Below are 23,075 nucleotides of genomic sequence, written 5' to 3'. Positions count from 1 at the left end.
TTTTTTTGGTGTAGTTTCGTTCTGTTATTGGTTTTTGTTTTGTTTTGGTTTTGTTTTGTTGTTGCTTTTTGTTTTGTTTTGTTTTTGGTCTTTTTTTTTTTTAGACCTACTCCAAAGATAATTGTGTTTTTGGTGTTTTTTATGTTCTTGTAGCTTTTTCTCATGAAGGAAGACAGACTGTATATGAAATAATTTGATCTTAAAATTGCATTTCTGTATATTTCTTTATTCAAAATGTTGTGAATCAGGAGCATACAAAAATGTCGTTTTAAAAGCCTGTATTGGGCCACAAGCTCCTTGCTCCCCTGGGAAGGGGGCGGGGTTACTTCATGGTAGTGGTCCCACCCACAACGCAGAACCCATTTACTACTACTACTACTACTATCTACCTTTAACCCCTTCATGCCTACATTTATTTCCTATCATATGAAATAAATATCTTCAGGTTTCAAGGTAAAGGTTAGTTGAGTGACGTCCTGGAATCGGTTCTATGGTGGTCTTTAGACTCCAATTACGTATCCCAAAATGCCACAGTGACTTAAATGTACTTTTTTTTTAAGGAAATTTGTCGGGTGGAGGCAGCACTGTCATTTTTACACGCCGTGCAGTAGCCACGGGGGTTTTAGGAAAAAATTAACATTTTTACAGCGACCGGATTATTATTTTTTTTCATAAAACTTCATATTGGACAGTGGCTGCATGGTTACATTTCGAGGTCATGCGGTGGCAGTCCAGTGACAAGCAAGGTTAACGCTATTACAAAATTGGGCGACGGCTTGGTGGACACAGCTCGGTGGCAGCAGCTCTGATTGGACGATGTGTATAGCCTAAATAGTGTGCACAGTTGAGCCCCAAAGTAACCTACAAACTGGTTTCTTCTTGTTTTTTTTTAACCACTTATGCATGTTTCCACCCTTTGTTTTTCTGCCTTTTTTTCCCCAGCTCACACTGCAGGACGTGCGGTTAGATCCATGAGACAATCTAGGAGTTAGTCTGGGACCTTGGAGACAACCTTGTCACATCCTTTTAGCTGGAAACACAAGACGCCCGTTTAAACAAAAAATAGCTGCACTCCATGTTTTGTTTTGTTTTTTCTTCTTCTGTGTCCTAAAATGGACGATCAAACATGATGGAACACTAACAAGACATGCAGAAGGAGACATTATTGATAGTTCTTCTGACCTTGTCCTTCAGACAGAAAGATTAGCTCAATATTTGAAACAACCAAAAATTCTGCATTGATTGTGGTAGATTCTCTAATAATGTCTTCCTTTATACAATCTGCTCTGATTGAAGCTTGGGTTTGTTGCTTCTTGATGTTTGAGCTTGTGGACAGATGTATTTTCTGGAATGCAGTGTTTGTCTTTCTTGTATACTCTTCACAGACAGTTCTTTTTTGATCTGATCCTTCAGAAGACTCTGACACAGGCCTCTGACTTTGTGTACAGGATAGCATTCCTGGCAGCTTTTCTGTCAAACATTTCTTCCTGCTGTGTTAGCAGAAACATTAGCATAAGCTAGCATAGACAAGCCTTAGCTTGTTAGCCTTTTTTTAAGTGTCTGCATGAAAAAAATTATATTTTTACATGAGATATACAAGTCCATCTTTCTAAAAAAACAAACCAAAAGAACCCTACACAGATTTTGATTTGCTTTTAAGCCAATAAAAAATTAGCATAAGCCTCATTTCTAAAGAAAAAGCAGCTTTTAAAGCTCAGTTTTTAGTGCGTTGTTTTTTTATTCATAAATCTCACCACTTTTGATGATAAATTCCAACATTTCTTTGAAAGCCATTGAGTCTTATATTGAATTTTTTACCCACAACCCCGAGAAGAACATACACTTCTGAGGTGGAGATTGCATTTCCTCGCTCTCTCCATCACATTTCTTGTCACCGTGTGGATTGCAGACTCGTGCCACACAGATTGTAGCAAGGTCATCTCCACTGTCTTGGGTTGTTTGGATAGAAACAATCGTCCTTCACGCGTAATAGTGTTGTTTTTTTAATGAATCCGTTGGATGAACTGTGCTTGCTTGTTGATTGAATCTCTGTTGAGGAACCAAGTCGTTTCTGGATTAAAACCATAGATTTTTTTCAGTCTTTTCACTGAAAGTTCAGCACTTTGATCAGGACAATCTTTTTATTTATGCTAATTAATTTGAACAATCCCATCCTGTCTTCCAGGAATGTCCCAGTGGAGTCGTCAATGAAGAAACTTTTAAAGACATCTACTCACAGTTCTTCCCACAAGGAGGTTTGCTTTACTTAATTTGTTGTGTGCTAACGTATCTGCAATTAATTAGCTGATATGTATCGCCTTTAACTCCTTTATTTCATCTCAAAGTACAAGTTCTTCTTCAGGATAAAGGCAGTAAAGCTTTGGGAGGCTTTGATTTAGCTGCTCGGAGAGAAGAAAGGCAGAACAGTAAATACTAAAGTGGAAACAATGATAAAAGTCTTTCATCTGTGTTTTGTCTTCGCGACTCTTTGTAGTAGCACAGAACAGCTGAAAGAGACTGAATCGGTTTCATTGTTTGTCGAGCTGCTGCAGGTCTGGCTGCAGTGACTTCTATCTGCTCTCTTTTGTTTTTTGCAGATGCTTCGACGTACGCACACTTTCTGTTCAACGCATTCGACACAGATCACAACGGCTCTGTGAGCTTTGAGGTAAGCCTCGCACTAGAAAACCCTCAACGTATAGTACAAGTATATAGTATAGTGTCTTATATTATATTAGTATATTATAGTATAGTACATTATATAAGTACAGTATAATATATTAATATAGTACAATACGATGTAGTATAGTATATTAGTATATTACAGTACGGTATGGCATAGTATAGTATATTAGTATAGTATATTTGTATAGTATTGTACAGTATGGTATAGCATAATATATACCATGCTAACATTTTTATAGTATCTTATATTAGACCAGTATAGTATATTAGTATAGTACAGTAAAGTATAGTTTAGTATATTAGTATAATACAGTAAAGTATAGTATATTAGTATACTACATTACAGTACATTAGTATAGTATGGTACGGTATGGCATGGTATAGCATATTAGTATTTTATATTACTATAGTTATTACAGTACAGTGTACTATGGTATAGTAGTATAGTACAGTATAGTATAGTGGTATAGTACAGTACGGTATAGTATATTAGCATAGTATATTCGTATAGTATATTACAGTATAGTATAGTAGTATAGTACAGTACGGTATAGTATATTAGCATAGTATATTAGTATAGTATAGTACAGTACGGTATAATAAATCAGTATAGTACATCAGTATAGTACAGTATGGTATAGTATATTAGTCTAGTCTAGTATAGTATAAGTTACATCAGGGAAAAAGTCTCAGGAACCAAAAAATTGTATGATAAAGACAAAAAAAACTTGTATTAGTTGCTATGGAGTATAAGTTTCACTTTTGGGAGAAAAGTACAAACAGTTCTGAACTCTTCTGCCTCTTTTTCTTCACCTTCTATACTGCAGAAGCCAGCATCTGAATGACGGCAGCTTTCAGCGGTACTTTCATGTCTCTGTAACCCAGTTTGATAACTTGCTGTCCAACACTAGTCCAAGGAGAGAACAAATAGGAACAAGAAAAATAATATAAAGTTCAGAACAACCAGATTCTCCTCCTTGTTTGTTTTAGATCAGGGTTCTCAGACTTAATTTACCTTGGGGTCATTGAAATGGTAAATGGCGTATACTTGTATAGCGCTTTTCTACTTTCCTTGAAGGCCCAAAGTGCTGTACAGTCACAGAGACATTAACCCATTCACACACTGGTGTCGGCTCTGCTGCCGAACACTGGCGCCAACCGTGCACCAGAGGCAATTTGGGGTTCACTGTCTTACACAAGGACACGGCAACACATGGGCGGGAAACAAACCCGCAATCTTCCAATCAGGAGTCGACTGCCCAACCACTACACCACGGCCGCCAGTGAAGGCAGACTCTGGCTGAGGCTTGGCTGTCTGGAGTTAAATTTGTGCCAAAAAAATGTTTTTGCATCCACTATCTATATATCCTAGGTCCAGTGTCTATGTCTACTGAACAAGTTTATTGAACATTTGTTCATGTTTATGTACTACTAAGCAATATCTTCTGCCTGTCCTGTGAAACGACAGGAGCTAATAACTGTTGCTAAGGACTTTTTGACGACCCGATCCAACGACAATAACATATGCAATACTTTTAACATCATAAAGCAAATGCGAAGCTATTCTTAAATAAGAGCGGACATCTAGAAGATATTAGTAGACATTGAACTTTCATATTAAGACGGGGCTGCAAAATATCGACTTGGGGCCGCAAATGGCCCGCGGGCCACCAGTTTGAGACCCCTGTTTTAGGCAAAGCTTCTTCTTCTGCGATGTGGTCAGCAGCAAATACTGAAACCTACAGAGCCCTCTAGTGGTCATCAGTGGGAATCAGCCACTAACTACTGCTAAGCTAGTTGTCAGTGGGAAAATAACAAACATATTAGTATTTTTATGTTTAATAAATAAGACAAATAGGTCTTTCCTGAGTATAAGTCTCACTTCCGGCACAACTTTGGAAAAAACTACAACTTGGCTGGACCAGTGGGTCCTTGAGGGCCAGACTCCTGCTGGTTTTCCTGAAAGCATGTCCTGTCTGCTGCTGATTACCTGATTATCAGGTGTGTTTGGCCAATAAGGAGCTTCAAAACAGAAAGTAAATATTAATAAAAGAAGCAGATTAGCTTATTAGAACAATAAAAAAAAAGCTGTCATCAGCGTCTATTCAAAATGTGCATCAAAACCCCTTAAGGCTCCAACAGAATATGAGAAGTTCCACTGAATAATGAGGTATTTGGGATTTTTGATGTCTGGTGACTCTAATAATGACTAACAAGATGAAAAATAGAAGAAATGTTTGTATTCAAATGTGTTTTTTTAATAAAACCCTCAGTGAACCCTGTTTCCTTTGCAGGACTTCGTTATGGGGCTTTCCATCCTCCTGAGAGGCACGGTCCAAGAAAAACTCATCTGGGCTTTCAATCTTTATGACATCAATAAAGATGGATACATTTCTAAAGAGGTTGGTTTTCCCGCCATCACTGCAGGAAAGCAGAAACCTCCATATTTATAAGGGAGGAAGCTGCAGCTCAGGGGTATACCGTACCATGTATTTTTACCTACGGTAAAGTTGGCGATACGTATCACGATACACGTCACAATATGATCTATAACAATAAATCACATTTTTTAAGAGTATGATCTTGAAAGACTTCATTTGAATCAGGACAGGATAAAAACTCAAAATGAAATTGATGGACAGAAGTGGAAGTAGAGTCTAGAACTAGGGTCCCTAAAAATTAACCCTCTACGATGTCATTTCTTCACAAGGAAATGCTGGACATCATGAAGGCCATCTACGACATGATGGGTAAATGCACGTACCCCGTCCTGAAAGAAGAGACGCCCCGGCAGCACGTGGAAGTCTTCTTTCAGGCGAGTGTCTTCAAGCTTTACAAATCCGTCCTACTTTCTGCTTTTTTATCTCCTTTTTTTCTCTTTCTAACAGAAAATGGATAAGAACAAAGACGGAGTAGTAACCATAGATGAGTTCATCGACTCTTGCCAAAATGTAAGATGAAACTCATCCTCTTAACCCATCAATTCATTGTTATTGGCTTTTCTTTTTAATTCTCTTTCTATCTTCAGGATGAAAACATCATGAGATCAATGCACCTCTTTGAGAACGTTCTTTAGCTTCTGGGAGGCGCGTGGAGGCTGCAGGAGAACGGCATGTCTAGCATGACCCGGTTCCTGACCTGGACTTTTACTGTGTACAGTGTGCTATGCAGACTTTTAACCATAGATAGGATATTGGTCATTACTGTGGGCCGGCGGTAGGAGTAGGCAGCATGGCATGAACACTCTGGAACCTTTGAAACCATTCATGGCCACGAAAAAAACACTTTTTCAAAAATGTCTAATAGTATTCGCTGCCAACTGGACACACTGTGACTTCTACTGCGTCCAAAACAGTAAGAATAAAATTTAAGTCAATCTCAGTTCCAGAGTGTTCTAACTTTTATTTGCTTTCTAATAAAAAAAACAAATTTTACAGTTTAAATTGTGTACATACTATATATACAGAGAAATGTTTAGAGTTTGTTCATGTTTACTTGCCAACTAGAATAAGAAAACTACAAGGATTGTATTGATGTCAACAAAAGAAGAAGATTTGGACCATAATGTGGATTATTTTCTCTACTGAAGCACACAGGTAGTTCTAGTTTCATGTCTTTATTGGAAGAAGATGCTGCTTTATTTAACCTTATGTAGGAGCGGTTTGTGCGAACAGACATGTTTCTACTTCTGTTTTGGACTTTTCACGAGGAAGCAGTGTTTGAGTTATTTATATGGTATGACGGCCATTGTACAGACGCTTGGTAGATGTACAGTATTAAAGATGAATTCCATCTGGGGGAGTTTCACTTTCTTTTCAGGTCATATTTTGTATATTTAAAGACAGTAGAGGGGTGACATGATCCCTGTTGTGCCCTAATTGGACGTTTAACAGTGTTTTGTTTTGTTTTTTGTATTTTTTTTTGATTGCTCACATATTATTTTATTGCTTTCAAACTGACAGATCTTCACCATCTCATTAAAGCGTCTTCAAATTGGGGAAGAAAATAATGAGATATTTACTCGTTATATTAGCCCTTCACAAATTTCTTGCAGATTTTAAAGTACAGCATAATTTTCAATGCTAGTAATTGACTTAAGTGCCACTCTGATTATGTATTTATCTATTGTAAAAAAGTTCCTAGTGGTCTTTTATTTATGATTATACAGTTTTTTGTTTTGTGTTCTAGGACTTTCTGCAGAGCAGAAGGAGTTCATTAAAAATTTGACTCAGCTGTTGGACTGGACAAGTTTTAAAAAAAATAAAATAAATTGTTCTGCCTCTCCTGGAGGGTGTTTCCGTTTGGCCACTAGGTGGCGATCATATAACATTACACCTTATTCCAGAAGAAGAAGAACGTATGAGCAAAAAAACTGCAGTAGACAAAAAATGACTTTAATAGATATTTCCTTAAAAGAGTTTAGAAAATTAATGCCTATGAGTTTATAAACTAAATTAATAATTTAGGTCAATTAACGTTATGGATGATACGTTAGCATCAAGCTAGCAGACTTGAGCATTATGGGTTCGATTGATCTCTACTTTAATGGATCGATTAATCGATTTTTTTCAATCTCCCTAAAGTGAAAAACCAGTGTGCATTGATGCATATCAGATTTCAAATATAGACCACAATGCATTGCGTTTGAAAAGTTTTTGCAAAAAAGTGTTAAAATGTAATTTTTTAACATTATTTCATCACCAGAACACAGTGGAGAGTTATAAATTAATCGGTCGTATTGATTAGATTTTTGCTTAGTGAAATCGGTGACATCATACTTTTAAATCTGGGTCACTCTATAGTTATGCACTAAATAGTTTTTACAAGTTGACTATTAGGGTGGGAATTCAGGAATAGCTTATTTCACAAATACAACCACATTTATTCCTGTTGCTCCTAATTCACAACGATTTGAATAAAAAAAATACTCACAAATGCTATTTTAAGCTGAATTCTCTTCATATAATCAGAAAAATAATCACAAAAATACAATTTTCTTTGGAATCTGTCATTAAATAAGTGCAGTTTAATTACAGAGCTCCCAAAAATAGTGAATTTGCACTCTCTAGTGGTCGAGTTAAAACATGACAAAATGCTCAAAACAAACTACAAAAATCTGATTGACTGTTTTAATTTGGTCCATAACAGGAAATGAATTGTAAACAAAGTAAAGGAGCCGGATTCCATTTTCAGGATTAGAACTTAAATGTTGCATTGCACATCACAACTACTCCCATCGACACCCATTCATTTCCAGTTCCACTCCGTGTTTAAACATGACATTTAGAAATCACCTGAGACATTTCTGCACACAGAGAGAAAAGGTGGTTCAAAAACAACAAACAATGGTGATCCGATTATATGCATATAAACAATAAGTGATATAGGTTGGTGCTGCAGCTGTACAGTCCAGACCGAAGATAAATATCTCTACACAATATTTAATAAACGGGGTTTAGAGGGAAAACAAACGGATAATGCCATGTTATGAAGGATTCTTTTGTAAATGTGGGGAGAAATGGCGGTCTTTCTCCATCCCTTTGTCTTCGTCGTAAAGTGTCGGCAGTGTAAAGGAAAAGCTTTGAGCGCGGCGAGGATGGTCAAAGAATTTTAAAGGCGTTGGATCTTGTGAAATAGACGGACAGATTTCATCTTTCATATTCAAGATACTGTATTTCCCCTTCAGTCCCACAGCAAAGTCATTGAAATGTAGAAACCTTTGATCTTTCAATAATGGGAATATTTTAAGAGCAAAACCTTTAAAGTTTGAGTAAAGTTTGTTGGTCGAAACAGGAAGTTTATTCTAATAGAAATAAGAAAAATTAACTTTTCCTGCACATATTTTTTTGTACTGTAACTAATAAAATCTACTTCCTGTTTGCAGGGCTGCATTTCAACGTCCCTTTCAAAATAAAAGTACATTTTCTGCATCTAATTAAGCAAATTCTATTAATTTTTTGTCTTTTCGTGCAAACGTTGGCTTTACTCAAACTTTAAAATGACTTGTATTTTATATAATGCACAGCCTTATCAGGACTGTTCACATTGAAGAGCTCGGACTGATTGAAACACAGTAGATGCTGTATTTATTGCTTTATCGCCAGAAGGCCGAGCGCCAAACTCCCCGTCAGCCTCAGGCGCTGAAGTCGCTCCAGTCCATCCGTCACACTAACTGAGAGCGGGAAAGTCTGGATTTGTTTGTCTGAGACTTTGTCTGCGCGTGGCTTTGGTTGGGTCGTGTTAAATGTTCAAACTGGACCTCCTGGCGCGGTCCGTTGGGGTGCCGGGGGAGCGGAGCCGTCTTTAAGTGAGGAGCTGCCGGATCTCTCTGTGAACGTAACAAAGGAAGTCCACGTAGGAAGCGCCTCCGTGTAAGCCTTTGTCCTCCACCAGGAACTGCCGGAACAGCATCTCCGGCTTGTCTTTCTGCCTCACGATCTGCAGCTGAACAAAGAGAACAGACGGGAAACATCGATTGTTTAGTTTGTTGAATAAAAAATGAACACAAAAGAGGAAAAATGTACTTTCACTCCTTCTTTAGACCATTGAAAAAAGGTATTTATGCCCCTTTTTGATCATTAAAGTTCCTTTCCCTCTAAAAACTCCAGAGTTACTGTAAAATAACAGAAGTTAGGTTAATAGTATAAAAAAAATATGACTCCACAAAGCAACGGAAAAATATGAAAATATTTCAAGTATTTGTAATGTCTGACATAAAATCATTCCAAACCAATAAAAACATTTTCTTGTTATGTTGCTAAACCTCAAGCTACGGACGCATCAGGCGTTTGAGGAGCGTTCTTCAACGGTCTTCCCAACAGAATCCAAGTCCCTGATTGGTCAAAGTTGAACGTGGAAGGCGAGAGCCCAAACCACACATTTGTCGACTTTAAGATGGAAGTGGTCGCTTGAGTACGCGTTACTGATGACAGGCCCTCATCCATCTTTTGTACAAGCCCAGTTTTTAGTTGTTTTTTTCTCACATCTTTTTATTCTATGACACAATTAATCTGAAATAAACCTAAAACTGTGAAAAAAACTTAATGCCAAATTGTAAATTTGGTCTGTTTTTACTACAAAAAAAATAGAACTCAGATCAAACTTATTTTTGTGTATAGAAAAGATAAAAAATATAAATGTAAATGAAAAACAAAGCAAAGATGGTATAAAAAAACAAAGAAAAAATCTCCCCAAAACTACATACATTTTTCTATTGGTTTATTTCAAGATATATTATAACTGTGTCATAACTCTTCATTTTTGTTTTAACCCAAAACCATCAAAACTAATAACAGTTTTAAGACCTAGACGTTAAATTTTAAAGGAAAACTGTACTAATGCTGAGACGGCGTCATTTTTACATCGTTATAAACAATCGATGTGATAGGCAAACACATCGATCACAAACACCTTTGCTTTTTTTCCTCCATCATTACCATAAACCATGTATTTTATCACTTTAGTGATGACTTATAAAAGTAATTTTCTTAAAACAGTCAATTGTCACAAAAAAACTCAATAGGAAGTTTATATTTTAGGATTTTTTGGAAAGAGTTTGTTTGGAATGTTCCACAGAAATGTAATAACCCAATAGCCTCCACTAGAGGGAGACAGAGACTTAAAAAAGGTCAGCTCTAGACGCCTTACCTTCATCGCGTTTGGTCTTTTATTTTGAAGGTCCGTGATAATAGATCGGACTTTCTTTGATAGTGGATTGTCCAAGTCTGGAAGTGCAGGCTGGAAAACAAAAACAGGGAAAAGTTTGAGCTGAAAATCAAATTTTGCTCAAAGACATCTTAAAGTAGGTCGCTTGTTGAAAGCTTTTTTAAAGTTTTGTTTCTATCACTGTAACATTTGCTAAAATCTTCATTCGTTTTGACATGATGTCACGTTCAGACGCTGAATCTGTGATCAGAAATCTCCACAAGCAGAAACTCGTGATGAAAGGAGCTCTGACCATGTGTCCTTGGAAGTGGGCGAGCGAGGGCAGGTTGAAGATGCTCTGGATGAGGTCTGGAGAGGCTGCCTGACCGATCCACAGGAACATTGAGTGTCCGTTCTCCAGCAGGAACAAGCCAGAGTCTGTCAGACGCTCCTCGGAGCAGCGCACAGCAGCCGGCGCCACCTCGCCGTTGACGTCCACGTTGTGCTGGGGAGAGAAAATCATTTTTTTATAGAAGTTCTTGAAGACCCGTGCTGATAAAAATGGCGTTCTTAACATGTTCTTGTGGCATATTAAGAAAATTCAGCTCAAAATTGCATTTCTTAGTCTACTAAGTTATGGGTGAAAGGAAGAGGGGATGGGGCTGCAGAAACTACGTCCTAGAAAACAACATGTTTGGATTTGGACTATATATATAAATATATGACGTAAGTGCAGGAGAAGCTGGTCACCAGTGGGACGAGTCGCGGGTACAGCAGCAGCTGCGTGTCCTCCACCCCCATGGCCATGACCGCCAGCCTCTGGTGGGCCCTGTCGTCCGTGGGGAGCTCAGTGCTGCCCACTAGAGGAGCTGTTTTCATCAGGCTGTTCATGTAAACCGGGAACACTTTCATGGCATCAGGCAGGATCAACTACAAGCAGACAAAATACAAATTCAAGAGATTCAGCAGCGAAGCAGCTAAGTCAAACGGAGCTCCTCCACCAGCGACCGACCTGGCTGGCAGCAGACGGGCTGGCGCAGTTCTTCCTGTAGCACGCCAGCATGTGGGCGGTTTGGTTGACCAGGATCTCCCTCACGTTCTTTAAAGGCTGGTTCAGGATGGCACGGTAAGCTGAAACACAAAGAGGACTTTTTATAAAGACTGTTTAATTTGGCCGGCGACGGTGAGTTCAAAACTCACCAGATTTGGCGAAGAAGTTGATGAGGGCGTCCGTCTCGCAGCTCTTGTACAGCTCTGACAGCTGGGAGCTGCAGTTCAAGCTCAGGTTGTGGATGCGGAGGCGCCGCTGCCCGCTGATGTTGGTGTACAGCAAGGCACACTGGGAAATGGAGTTCAAACGGACGTTCTCACAAAAAGAAACCGCTTAAGAACCGCGTTGGAAAAGGGGCACGCACCTGGATGAGGGCGCCGCTCTCCTCGCTGAGAGCGTCGTCGTGCTTGAACTCCACCGTCACGGCTTTGTCGCAGTCCACGGCGGCCATCTCCACGTCGGTGGTGTTGTTCATGTGGATGGCGCCGAAGAAATCGGTGGCTCTGAACCCTGGAGGGAGACGGACAGAATTGAGAGCTGTCCGTGCAACACATGATGGTGTTCCTGGTACGTTTACATACCTGTGCTCGTACGAACACGCATGATGGCGTCAAACCCGATGTGCTTCTGTACGCTCTTCCTCAGGTCAGTCAGGAAATGCTCCCCGTCCGTTTCCATCTGTCAACCAGAAGGTGTCAGTGTTCAGCTTTATCAGACTAGAAATGTCTTTTCCTGTTTGGGTTGATCTCTCTAAAAGAATACCTGGAAGTTGTTGTACTTGTAGACAGAACCACCAGTATGTGAGGGCACATCGGCCATGGTGGCCATGTCCAGGTACTGGTTGGGGAACAGGAAGAGGTCAACACAGCAGCCCTGCGCCACGCAGTCCTTGGACAGCTGCTCGTACACACCCTTCTGAGGCTGGAACAGCGTCTGGAGAGACCGAAACAAACAAACGTGAGGTTTTCTCTAAAAATTCTAAATAAAAACTCCGACATCCACTCTGAACAACCTTCTCTTTGTCGGTATTGACCAGCTTTTTGTCGTCTCTGTTCTTCAGTTTGCCGGGAGCTTCGGCCGTCGGCATGGACGACTGGAAGATGAAGAGCTTTCCGCTGCATTCTGCCGCCTGCCAGAGGTAAAAGTTTAAAGAATCTCTGTTAACTAAACACCTATAAGATGATAAATCTATGTTGCTGGAGCCTATCCCAGTGACTTAAGAGCAAAAGTGGAGTAAAGCCTGGACCATTCCCCACACACAACAACATAATTTATGGATAGATCAAAAGTGACAAAAATGTACGTTTCGGCTGACCTTAAATGCTTCCACGCCGGCCTGGATGACGGGAGCGAAGACCGTCTCGCTCTCTGTGGTGTCTGCAAACATGGCGGGGATCTGATCCAGGAGGCTGATGGGAAAACGGCGAGTTAGCCACACATGAGAAGCTCACTACTCCATGTTAGTGAACTATATCGCCATTTTTTGGGGTGTATGAATCTACAAAAACGATCATTAACCACAATGCATTGCATTTGAACTATTTTTCTTTTGAAAAACAAAAAAAGTTAAACGTATTTCTTAGAAATCATCCAAGTTTTCTTCATCAGAACACAACGGATTCAGAGTCTACTGGTTGACAAAGGGGGGAACCGTACTTGCAGATAACCGCTTTGGAGTCCTGGTAGTTCACGAGGAAGCCGTCGAGCAGAGGCACGAACATCTCCGTGGTGTCTGACACCACCATCATCTGCGGCTGGGCCAAAGCGCTCTTCACGTTGTAGAAGTGGAGGACCTTGTTGTAGGTGACGAAGCCCACTTTCACAGAGGAGATGTCTGCTCCCTCCTCCCTGCAGAGACGACCGGAGGAAACACTTCAGACTCGTGGAGTGAGGCTTTATCTGCAACAGCTGTTTGGATCGAGGGTCATTCAGACGTCAGGTATGAAGATGGACTCCAGCCGGAAACGGTCATTGACCCGGCGGTGTGGGGGATGGGGGTGCCGGTGCTGTTTATAGTGGCTCTCCAACAAAAACCCAACTATTTGGTAAATACAATTAGCTAAACTGAACGAGAAATATAGATATAGCTATATCCCACCAGGTTAGGTTTTACAACCATAGCCGAACTTTCGTTGACCTTTGACCTTAAGAGGCTACCATCTTGAATTTTCCACCAGCTACTAATTTAAACTCCTCCTAGAGATTTCAATCTATTCCCTCCAAACAAAAAATCCTGATTTTGGACGTTTATAGTGGTGTTAGCATGGCGAGCTAGCAAAAGTTGATTTTTTTTTTTTTAAATCAAAATTCTGTAAAAAATTGAATCGTAGGCTCAAGCTGAACAAAACGATAAGTCGATTGATATAAACGTATTAAGAATGTGGGTGTAGTTAAGAAAAAACCTCCGTTGCTAAGGAAATCCAAAAGTTTACTTTTCTAGATTCTTCTAAAAATGATGTAGACTTGTTCATCAACCCCAGGTGACCAAAAAATAAAATGGTTGCTATGGAGATAAAACCATACACAAAGCCACCATTTCAAAAAAAAAAGAACTTTTCTTATGAATTTGTCACATGCAGGGCTAACCAGGAGAGTAGGGGGAGGGGCTTGTAGCAGCTGCTCAGCCAGGGCGGGGGGAGGGCAGTGCGCATACACCGCTCACAGTTTTAGTCTTTTGATTTGGTTTCAATGTTTAAGGAAAAACTCAATCAAAATTCCCTCAGTTCAAGCATTTCTGCTTACCCTCACAATCGTGCAGAAGCTTTGTTTCTCATCTTGGTTTTAAAGCAGACTAATTCCTCCTTATCAGTCTATCTCCAGCTGTAGAGAAGCATTGGCAGGACGCCGTGACATTTGCCAGAACACTCGGTTTATTACAGTTTCACTGATAGCTGCTCTGAACCCGTCCTCCTCCGGGAAGCTTCTTCAGACACAGCTCCTTACAGTTTCTACGACTCCCTTTTTAAATCATTCAGACACGCAAGGGACGATTAATGAGACCGATAGTTACTTTAATTCTCTTCAAGGAGAATTTAATGGCAGTTCTCTTCCATCCACACACTGAGCATGAGACACTAGCAGCTATGAAAAAAAACAGATATATTTCTACTGAATCTTAACCAGACACAATAATTAATATATGTTGATTACAAGATTTAGTCCACATCTGGATCGACTTACAATGGGAGTCTAGCTTCTTTAGTGAAAGAATTCATCCCACATTAAAGCAAAGACAATCCTGACTTTATCAACCGTCGTACCTGGGCAGATTCTCCAGCAGAGTTTTCAGCTCATCGCATATCAGCCTGACAAGGCCGCTCTTAATGTTGTTATAGGACACATCGATCATGAAGATGAAGGCAGGAGGATTGGGAGGTTTGTTGTTCTGTGACGGGGGGAAAGACAGCAGATAAAATAGATGAGATTCAGATTTGTTTGTGTTATCATCTTGATTTTAATAGAAACAAACAAACTGGGTGTGACTATCAGATAGGAATCATGGGTAAAGCAGCAGAACAAGCAAACTGTCCTATTAGTAACTATAGCGTTTGAACATCGTGTTTCATGACACGGTTGGAAGATTTTTGTGTTTGTTATCTTCAGATATTCTTTTTAACACTTTTATAAACGGAAAAAGAAAAAAAACGAGTCAATCGAAGGACAACTTTTCCAGCAACTTGTAACTTTTTTTCTGTCTGTTTAGCTTTTCAGTGCAGCTTTGTTAAAGACACGGACTGTATATGAGAACTGGACTGAGTGAACCCCCCTTCTTCCAAACAGAGAAATAAACATTCAGTAAAATTTGTCAGAATAAGCATTCTTATTAATGTTTATTCTAATTTTAATGTAATGACATTTTCTCTGTTAGATATAAATTGACCTCAATAAAAGTACAGTATTTTTCTGAGTATCAGATGCATTTTGTTTTGCATAGTTATACTCAGGAGCAACATACGTGATTTTTAGAAAATAAATATTGGCTCATATATTTGGTATTTTCCACTAAGTGGTAGCTCTTCAGTAGTTGTTTCCCTCCGAAAACCACTAGAGGGCACCATAGGTGTGTGTAACAGTATTTGCTAGTGACAGCAAGAAGAAGAAGAAATGCCGTTCAAAAGAAACATGGAGGAGAATCTGATCATTCTATTCCTGAACTTGACAATATTTCTCTTATTTTCATAGAGATATTATTCTTTTTTCTATTTTTTTTTTTCTTGGACTAATTCGGGACATGAATGATCTCATGAACCCAGATGTGGAGACGCGATTACCAATACTTAGTAGAGCACTTTAATAAGATGTAAGTCATTTTCTATGGGTGATATAACACTTAACTGGTCCAATTTTCTTATACAGTCAAGAGTTAAAAGCTAAATCGCACAGAAAACAGTTTGAAAAGGTCATTAAAAAAGTTGAAATGGTATTCTCAGGTACTCGATGTGTACCTTGCAATAATCCAAAGTGGCTACAAACTCATAGGATCCTAGAGACAGTTCCGGTCTCTCGTAGAAGTCCACCCTCCGGCCCATGTGGTCCAGATGCTGGAAGTAGAAGACCGGCACTGAAAAAAAACAACAAAAAGCTGTTTATCAAGACACAGAGGGACAAGTTAATATTGTTCATTTTGATGTTTCTATATGTTGTAGCAACAAGTTTATTCTTCTTTACATAGAATGTTTTCATATTTTTTGGCAGATAAAGAGGTCACCACATCATGCATTTGTGCTCATCAACAACTATTACTCTCATTTCTTGTCATTCTTCTGCATCATACCTTCATTGACACAGTTGCAGAAGGTGCACTGGTAGCGGCGACCACCGTCGATGAACTGCATGTAGGGACACATGTAGGCCTTGCATCGATTGCAGCGGATCGGACCGGTCTCCCCGTGGTTCACTGCATACAGAGGAGTCTGCGGGAACAGTCAGGACACACTACATGTAAGTAATCACTCGAGGAGGAAAGTATCTTCATTCTTAGATGATGATTTTCTCATATCTTAGAGATGTTTACAAAAGCAGATTACAAGTCTATTTAAAAAAAAGACATTTGTGCTTCACAGAGTGGGCTTTTGAAACCCCCAAACTCGCCTCCTCCGCGCTCCTCTTAGGTTTACTGTAAACCTCTTCTTTTCCCTCCAACATTTTTGACATTAGCTAATTAGTCTAAAAGCCAGATGAGTGAACATTTCCTAAAAAGGCCATGCGGTGCGTGTGTGACTGCAGGGAGAAGACCACACAAGATCAAAACGCAGGTCATTCATCGGACAAATTCACGTCCATAAAGCATTCTCTCAACGGACAGACGGGCCTGTAATGTGTAAAACTGAAGAATGTGAAATGTATTTTTTAAAAAGTGTTAAAAGTAGATTTTAGCAGCTCTTTTGAGATCACAGTAGTTGGGATAGGCTCCAGCAGCCCCATGACCCTAACAGAAAATGAATGGATGGATGATTTTTAGTCATTTGGATGAAGATAAATAAGAGTTTCATCAAAGGTAGCAACTCTAAACAGAAGCTGAAAGATTCAAAGGTCTTTTTTAATTTTTGGGGATGAGGGATTGTGACACCCACCTCGTTTTTTGGCAGGTTGGCCAAAGGCTTGACAATGGCAGCTAGAGGTACTTGGCACTGCTTGGCCAGTTCAGCGGTGCAGGGCAGGGTGTAGGTGGTGCAGCGCATGAACCTGGGACTGGCATTTCCTGGTACAGAAGACATGGAAGTGGAAAATAAAAGACAGCACTTTGTAATCAGGCAGTCCTTATCTTAGATCCCAATGTAAGAAAAATAATATTTCAAAAGAATTAAAGCGTCAGTAAAAAAAAACAAATTTTTTTATGTTGAAACTGGAACTGTAATACAGGTTTAATTAAAGGTCAGCAAAGGTCATGCAATCAAAATGTCCCAGATTTGAAAAAAGATCCAATAAAAACTATTCAGAAAAAAAATAGTCAATGCCAAATTCTCAGGGTGAAAGCTTGAAACAGGATCATTTCTTTCTAAATGATCCGAGACAAGGAAAGTTCTCGTCATGGGATTTACCTTGATCCTGAACCGTGAAGTCTGTGGTGACGAAAGGCGGGACTTGACCGCGGATATTCGTGCAGTAAACCTGCCCCCCCCTTTTTACTTTGTCATCTTCAATCACTTGAGTCTAAAACACACAAATGCAAACACTTGAATCTTTATTATAATCAAGCAAAAACACTAGTTTTTGGTAACATCCGACGATGGTCTCACTGTGCTTGGGATTGCATCGGGGTCCAGTTTCTTCTGAGGTGGGCCTGCCATTGGCCCGGGAAAGCCCCCCTGCATGCCCGTCTGCGGTCCGGCCATCATTCCTCCAAACTGACCTGGAAATGCAAGACGTGACGAGTGAAGAAACAAAAACAATGTTTGTTCCACATGATCATCTCTGGTTTTGAGGACTGTGACAAACACGTCGATAAAGAAGTCAGGAATGTTTGTGCTTTGATCTGGGTCAAAGTTTGGCAAACGCGTCTCCTGGTTTAGTCAAATCTGACCTCCTTGTTGTGGATATCCCGGTGGACCGGCTTGTCCAGGACCGAGATGCTGGAAACCTCCAGGACCTGCTGGTGGTGGCGGCCCAGGAAACGGGCCGCTCATGCCTCCTCCCATCGGTGGTCCACCACCCACTGGACTCCCCATCGACTGACCCCCCATGGGCGGTCCTCCCATTGGTGGGCCTGGCATCGGCTGACCAGCCATTGACATGTTTGTTGGGGGCGACTGTGTCGGGGACATTTGGGGAGGCGCGTGCTGCACCTGTGGGCCTAAGTGCATCTGCGGCTGACCAACTGCAGGAGGAGGGGGCTGGAAAGACTGCTGGCCGACGGGGCTTGTTGGTGGATGCTGCATGTGGTTTTGTCCTGGAATGAAAATTAATTATAAATTTTAGCTCCGAGAGGCGCTACCCACCCCCGCTTCCCCCCTTACTGGCGGAGCAGCTGATAGGGACAAATTTAAACACTTTAATCCAAATGACAGTTTTTCTGTTGGGTTATTTCCATAGCAACCATTTTGTTTTTTGATCACCTGAGGGGGACGAACAGATCTATGTAATTTTTAGATTATTTGGCAAAAGTAAACTTTTAGATTTCCTTGGCAACGGAGGTTTTTTGTTTTGAGTGTTCATATTGTATGTTGTTTCGTTCAGATTGAGCCAACAATTAATTTAAATAAATGTTCACCGTATTCCGGTAAAAATGTGTGAGAAACAAGGGAACGCCACTTTTGCGAGCTCGCTACAAGAACACTGGTAAAAATTTACAAGAACAAAATGTTTTCCTCAATTTTCTTTCAAATGACACTTTAGGAGTTATGAGGATTGAAATCTTTAGGAAAAGTTGATTTCAAAGCTGAATTTTTTTATGTGGAAAATTCGAGATGGCGACCTTTTTTCCAAGGTCAAAGGTCAAGGAAACTTCCATTGTGGTTGTAGATGTAATCTAGCGGCGTACATGAAAAATTTCGTTAAGGTTCGTTTTCACATAAAACAACATTCTTTATGTTTTGTATCAAGTTCGTGAACAAAATGCTTTGTCGAAAACATGAGGTACATTTTTAGCATTCTTACCATAGCCACCTAAAGTCATAGCACTCATCTGATTGGTCAGTTGTTGTGTAGGGGGAGGGCCCTGTGAAGTCATGCTGGACGGCAGGGAATGTGGAGGCTGACCGTGAGAAGCAGCAGGTGGAGCGGGGTACCTGAAGTTAACAATGACATTTAGTACGTGAAATAAAATAATAAAAGTAAAGGGGAAAAAAAGGAAACAAAATGAGCAAAAATATAACAAAATATCAATGAGTATCAAACAGTAAAAAGTCACGAGATCACAAACAAGCAGCCTTGAAAATCTTTAACATTAACTAACTTGTATTATTTTACTGCAAATCGGGATCAACTTAAAATAGATACAAAAAAAGGCAAAAATTAAAAATAGGGAATGTAAAATTGAAAAGAATATGTTTTAAACTTAAAAGAAAAATTAAAAAATAATTACAAAAAATACAAATAACAGCAGCTAATGGGCTAAATCTAAACTGAAGCTGTAAGATGAGGGCTGAAAGTGAAAAAAAGTTTAAAAAAAATGTTTTTTTTTTTAATTTAGTAATAGTTTTAGGGTCTCTTGGGTTTTTTGTTCATGTTTTAAATGTCACATTCTTAAAACATTTCTTTCAGTTTTTAAAAGAAATATTTATGCATTTTTTCCCAATATTTCCTTCAGAAATATGTAATTTACAGTTTAAAACAGTTTTCATTTTTTTATTAGCATTTTTTTTTATTTTACAATCTGGTTTTTCATTTTCTAAGCTCATCCTAATTTATTTAGTTTTTATCTCCTTTCGTTTCACATTTGATGCTTAAGGAAAAAACATATCAATAAATTTTATGTTGATATCGTTTTATTTTCTTAGTTTTCTCACATTTTTTATCAAAATAAATCCTCAAAGTGTCAAATTTTGGCTTTTATTAAACAGTACATTATCCACATTAAAATTTAGAAAAAGACAGTATTGTACTATTGAGCAGAATAAAAACTGGGTTGCACTACTTTTCTTTTAACATATATGCCAAATACATTTTAACACATTTTTTTGTTGTTTTTTTTAAATGATTAATTGAAGTAAAAAAATGTTTTTGAACAACTCTAAAGCTTCTTAAGGATACTGTTCTGCTTTAATGCTAAGAGAACACCTGATAATCCAAAGTCAGAGGCGTTCAGTAAACCTCAGCTGGATGAAGACCTTCACCTTTGTTGATGAGAACCGTTCTGCTGATAGTTGGGGTTGTACTGACTGGACGCTGGAGGCGGCATCATTCCTGCAGCCGTGGAAACTGGAGACTTCATCACACCTCCTGTCAGGACATTGTTAACATAAATCCACAAATCAAAGCAATAACTTAAATTAAACCAACGGGTTTCATCTACCTGCAGATTTTTAGTTTCATAATTTCATATAATAGATTTTTTGAGCTATTTGTATTTACATTTCAATCATACAAAACATTCTTTAGCTTGAAATGTTCCTAAGAAAGTGATTCTTGAGACGTAAACACACAAAACATTATCATTTTCACTTTAGCTTGAACTTTTAAGGTGGATTATAAACTAAAAGAAAAGGATGGTACCTGCTGCTGGAGGGCTGAAGGGGTGGGGGGCTCCTCCATGGTGTCCATACAGGGGTTGTGCAGGACCAGGTCCGTATCCAACCTGGTAGCCCCCCATTCCCGGCGGGGCCTGGGAGTACGGGGGTGCAGCTACATAACCCTGTTGGCTCATTTTGGTAGTGAGGGTTATCTTCTCATGCCAAGACAGACGACGTTTGACAATCTGGGGAGAAAAACGTAAAATTGCATTTAAATTTATTTCTCCTATTGAGATGAGATCACTTTTTCAAGAGAGACGAGGGAAAAAAATGCATCATCAGAAGAAAACATGAACAGTCAAAACAAAATAGTAAAACAGTATAACAATAATTAAAAGATGAATCATGAGTAATACAGTCAGGTCAAGAGTGACACGTTCATTTTTCTTTAAAACGCTCTGAAAACTTTGATTTAAAGCATTTCAAATGGTAGATTCAGATAATTTTGAATATTATTCTTAAATTTTAAAACTATTTAAGCGATCCTAGTGGTTTTATTTAATCATGATTATGACATTTTTAGCCCAAAAAAAAAAATTTTTTTTTCTTTTTCTAGGCACTGGCCGATAGAAGCTTATAAGAAATTCTCTCTTAAATTATGGGCAGGACACACGGAGTAAGCCCGACCCCACTTACCATCATTCATTTGCTTACTCGTTCTACTGCTAGCTTACTTAATTAGTTAGTTTTTCTGGATTTCACTCGTTGCCACATCATGAAAAACATGGATGATGTTGCATCTGAGCTTTAAAACTCGACGCCCCCGTGGGAATGCAGCATGCAATGGAGTGGAGCAGGGAGCTTTAGGCCCCGCCCACTGTATTTTCTACATCACAAATACAACCTCTTTGTCCAAACTGCATTTCTTTTTTCCATTGGTTCCTGATTCACAATAATTTGAATAAAGAAATACTCAGAAATAGAACTTTAAGCTTAATTTTGTTTATAATTCTTTTTAATATACCAGAAGAACTCATAGAAAGACAATTTTCATTGGAGTGGAGCTCTAAAAAGTAGGAATCTTAATTGTTGCAACACCAGAAAAAACATGTTGCTCATAGTAAACTACTTTATTTATAAACAACACAACTATAAAAGTTGCTACTGATAAAAATTTAAAATCAAATTCACATTTCCTTTGACTCACATGTTTACAAGCAGCAGTGATATTTGACCTCATGCAATCACCACAGTGTTACAACACAGACCTTTAGCATTGTTTATTGAGATAAAGCAACCTATCGTTGACTGATTATTTATAAAACAGCACAAAAACAGAACCACTATTGAAACTCTAGCAATTTATTCCATTTAGAACAATCCCAGCTGGAATAAATAAGAACAAATAAGGGGGGGAAATGTCAAATTACAGTCAAAAATCGATGTATTCCAATAAAGTATCGCTTAAACACAGAGAAAGGGTCCACACGTGTAGACATGAGGTGGATGCCGAGCTCCAGAGGTTAATTCAACTTCCGATAAATGCCACGTCAAGAACCGTTATGATGGTCATTTCACAAAGTTCAAAAAAGCGGTAACACAGCCATGTTTAGTTTATTAAATCTTATAAAAACGAGGAAAAAAATTCTCAAATTTTATTTAATGGCACCGTTGAAATGGAAGCTTTTTAAAAGCTGCTCCACACCAGTAGTAGCCATATGAGAACGTCTTGCTAGCAATGCGGAAATTATTACAAAGTTTTGCTTTGTCATAAAACATATAAAAGCCGGGCGTCAAATAGTTCGACGAAAATGGCTCATTTTTGTTATTTTCTCGTTTCGTTTATAGTTCCAGTCTCACCTGAACAGTCAGCGGAGTCCTCTGGCGGCTGTTGCCCTCAGTGGAAGCAGAGTGCCACGTCAAACTCCTCCGTATCACCGGTGTCCCTCAGTAGGAGGTGTGACGGATGAAAATCACAGCAGTCAACTTCCTGAAGGGAAAAATTCTGTTTCCGGTACGGCATTTCAAAGTAAAACATTTCAATTCAAAATATACGCTGTTTCACGACAAAAGCAAAGCCTGAGAAGTAATATGAAGTTTATACTGAAATTTTATATTATATGTTATACGTAGCGTTTCTATTATACTGTATTTAGCGCTGAAAACTAAACAATTCTTAGTCAGGAATGAGACTTTGCTTTACGCTGAAAAGCTGAAAATGTTTTATTTACTTCCAGCTTTACGAGTTGGCTTTACGCATGCGTGAAACGGGGAGTACCCATACACACGTCAGCAGCAGCAGGCTGTGGAGCTGAATGGTGCCTTATGACTTGATAAAAGTGTTTTTACTCTTTGCAGAATCACTAATAAGCAGCTGAAAATCAACTATTATTTCCCAACATGATGAAAATATCTTCATTTGATTTAAATTGGGGGTTTTTGCTAAATAATTATAGTTTTCTAATTAAGTTTTATTAAAAAAAACTGAGTTGCAAAGAAAAAGTGAAGCAAAAAGTCTTGAAATTACTCTTTTAAAAAATGTAATATTTAAAAAGAGCATTAAATGAACTGTAGTCGATGCCTTA

General features: G+C 39.0%; 2 protein-coding genes across 12 annotated transcripts in view; one reads left to right on the top strand and one right to left on the bottom strand.

Annotated features, from left to right (window-relative positions):
• The window catches only part of kcnip4 (Kv channel interacting protein 4), a 153,929-nt gene extending 147,447 nt beyond the window's left edge, over positions 1-6,482 (top strand). For all 10 annotated transcript variants that reach the window (XM_024287939.2, XM_024287940.2, XM_024287946.2 and 7 more), the window contains 6 exons: positions 2,186-2,255; positions 2,598-2,668; positions 4,980-5,087; positions 5,396-5,500; positions 5,574-5,636; positions 5,714-6,482. In XM_024287939.2, coding sequence (XP_024143707.1) covers positions 2,186-2,255; positions 2,598-2,668; positions 4,980-5,087; positions 5,396-5,500; positions 5,574-5,636; positions 5,714-5,761 — 465 coding nt within the window. In that variant the 3' untranslated portion in view covers positions 5,762-6,482. The remainder of the gene's footprint in view (positions 1-2,185; positions 2,256-2,597; positions 2,669-4,979; positions 5,088-5,395; positions 5,501-5,573; positions 5,637-5,713) is intronic.
• Positions 6,483-7,800: 1,318 nt separating this feature from the next.
• sec24d (SEC24 homolog D, COPII coat complex component) lies at positions 7,801-22,485 on the bottom strand. 2 transcript variants are annotated; one of them, XM_024288247.2, is made up of 23 exons: positions 22,351-22,485; positions 20,534-20,735; positions 20,155-20,260; positions 18,977-19,107; positions 17,904-18,269; positions 17,620-17,732; positions 17,422-17,533; positions 16,954-17,081; positions 16,155-16,293; positions 15,826-15,941; positions 14,641-14,765; positions 13,037-13,228; positions 12,696-12,789; positions 12,393-12,509; positions 12,143-12,313; positions 11,962-12,058; positions 11,745-11,890; positions 11,530-11,668; positions 11,342-11,460; positions 11,080-11,259; positions 10,643-10,834; positions 10,333-10,422; positions 8,989-9,129 (listed from the first exon to the last, which is right to left on the bottom strand). In XM_024288247.2, exons 2-23 carry the CDS (start codon positions 20,682-20,684, stop codon positions 8,989-8,991), a joined length of 3,165 nt encoding a protein of 1,054 aa, XP_024144015.1. In that variant the 5' UTR covers positions 20,685-20,735; positions 22,351-22,485. The 2 variants fall into 2 exon arrangements, with proteins under 2 accessions (XP_036072555.1, XP_024144015.1); XM_036216662.1 differs by lacking the exon at positions 22,351-22,485 and having other exon boundaries at positions 7,801-9,129; positions 20,534-20,684.
• Positions 22,486-23,075: the final 590 nt, after the last annotated feature.

Source organism: Oryzias melastigma, linkage group LG18 (genome assembly GCF_002922805.2).
Source record: "Oryzias melastigma strain HK-1 linkage group LG18, ASM292280v2, whole genome shotgun sequence".
NCBI lineage: Eukaryota > Metazoa > Chordata > Actinopteri > Beloniformes > Adrianichthyidae > Oryzias > Oryzias melastigma.
Note: the sequence above shows the minus strand (reverse complement) of the source record. Positions and strands in the feature narration are given on the sequence as shown.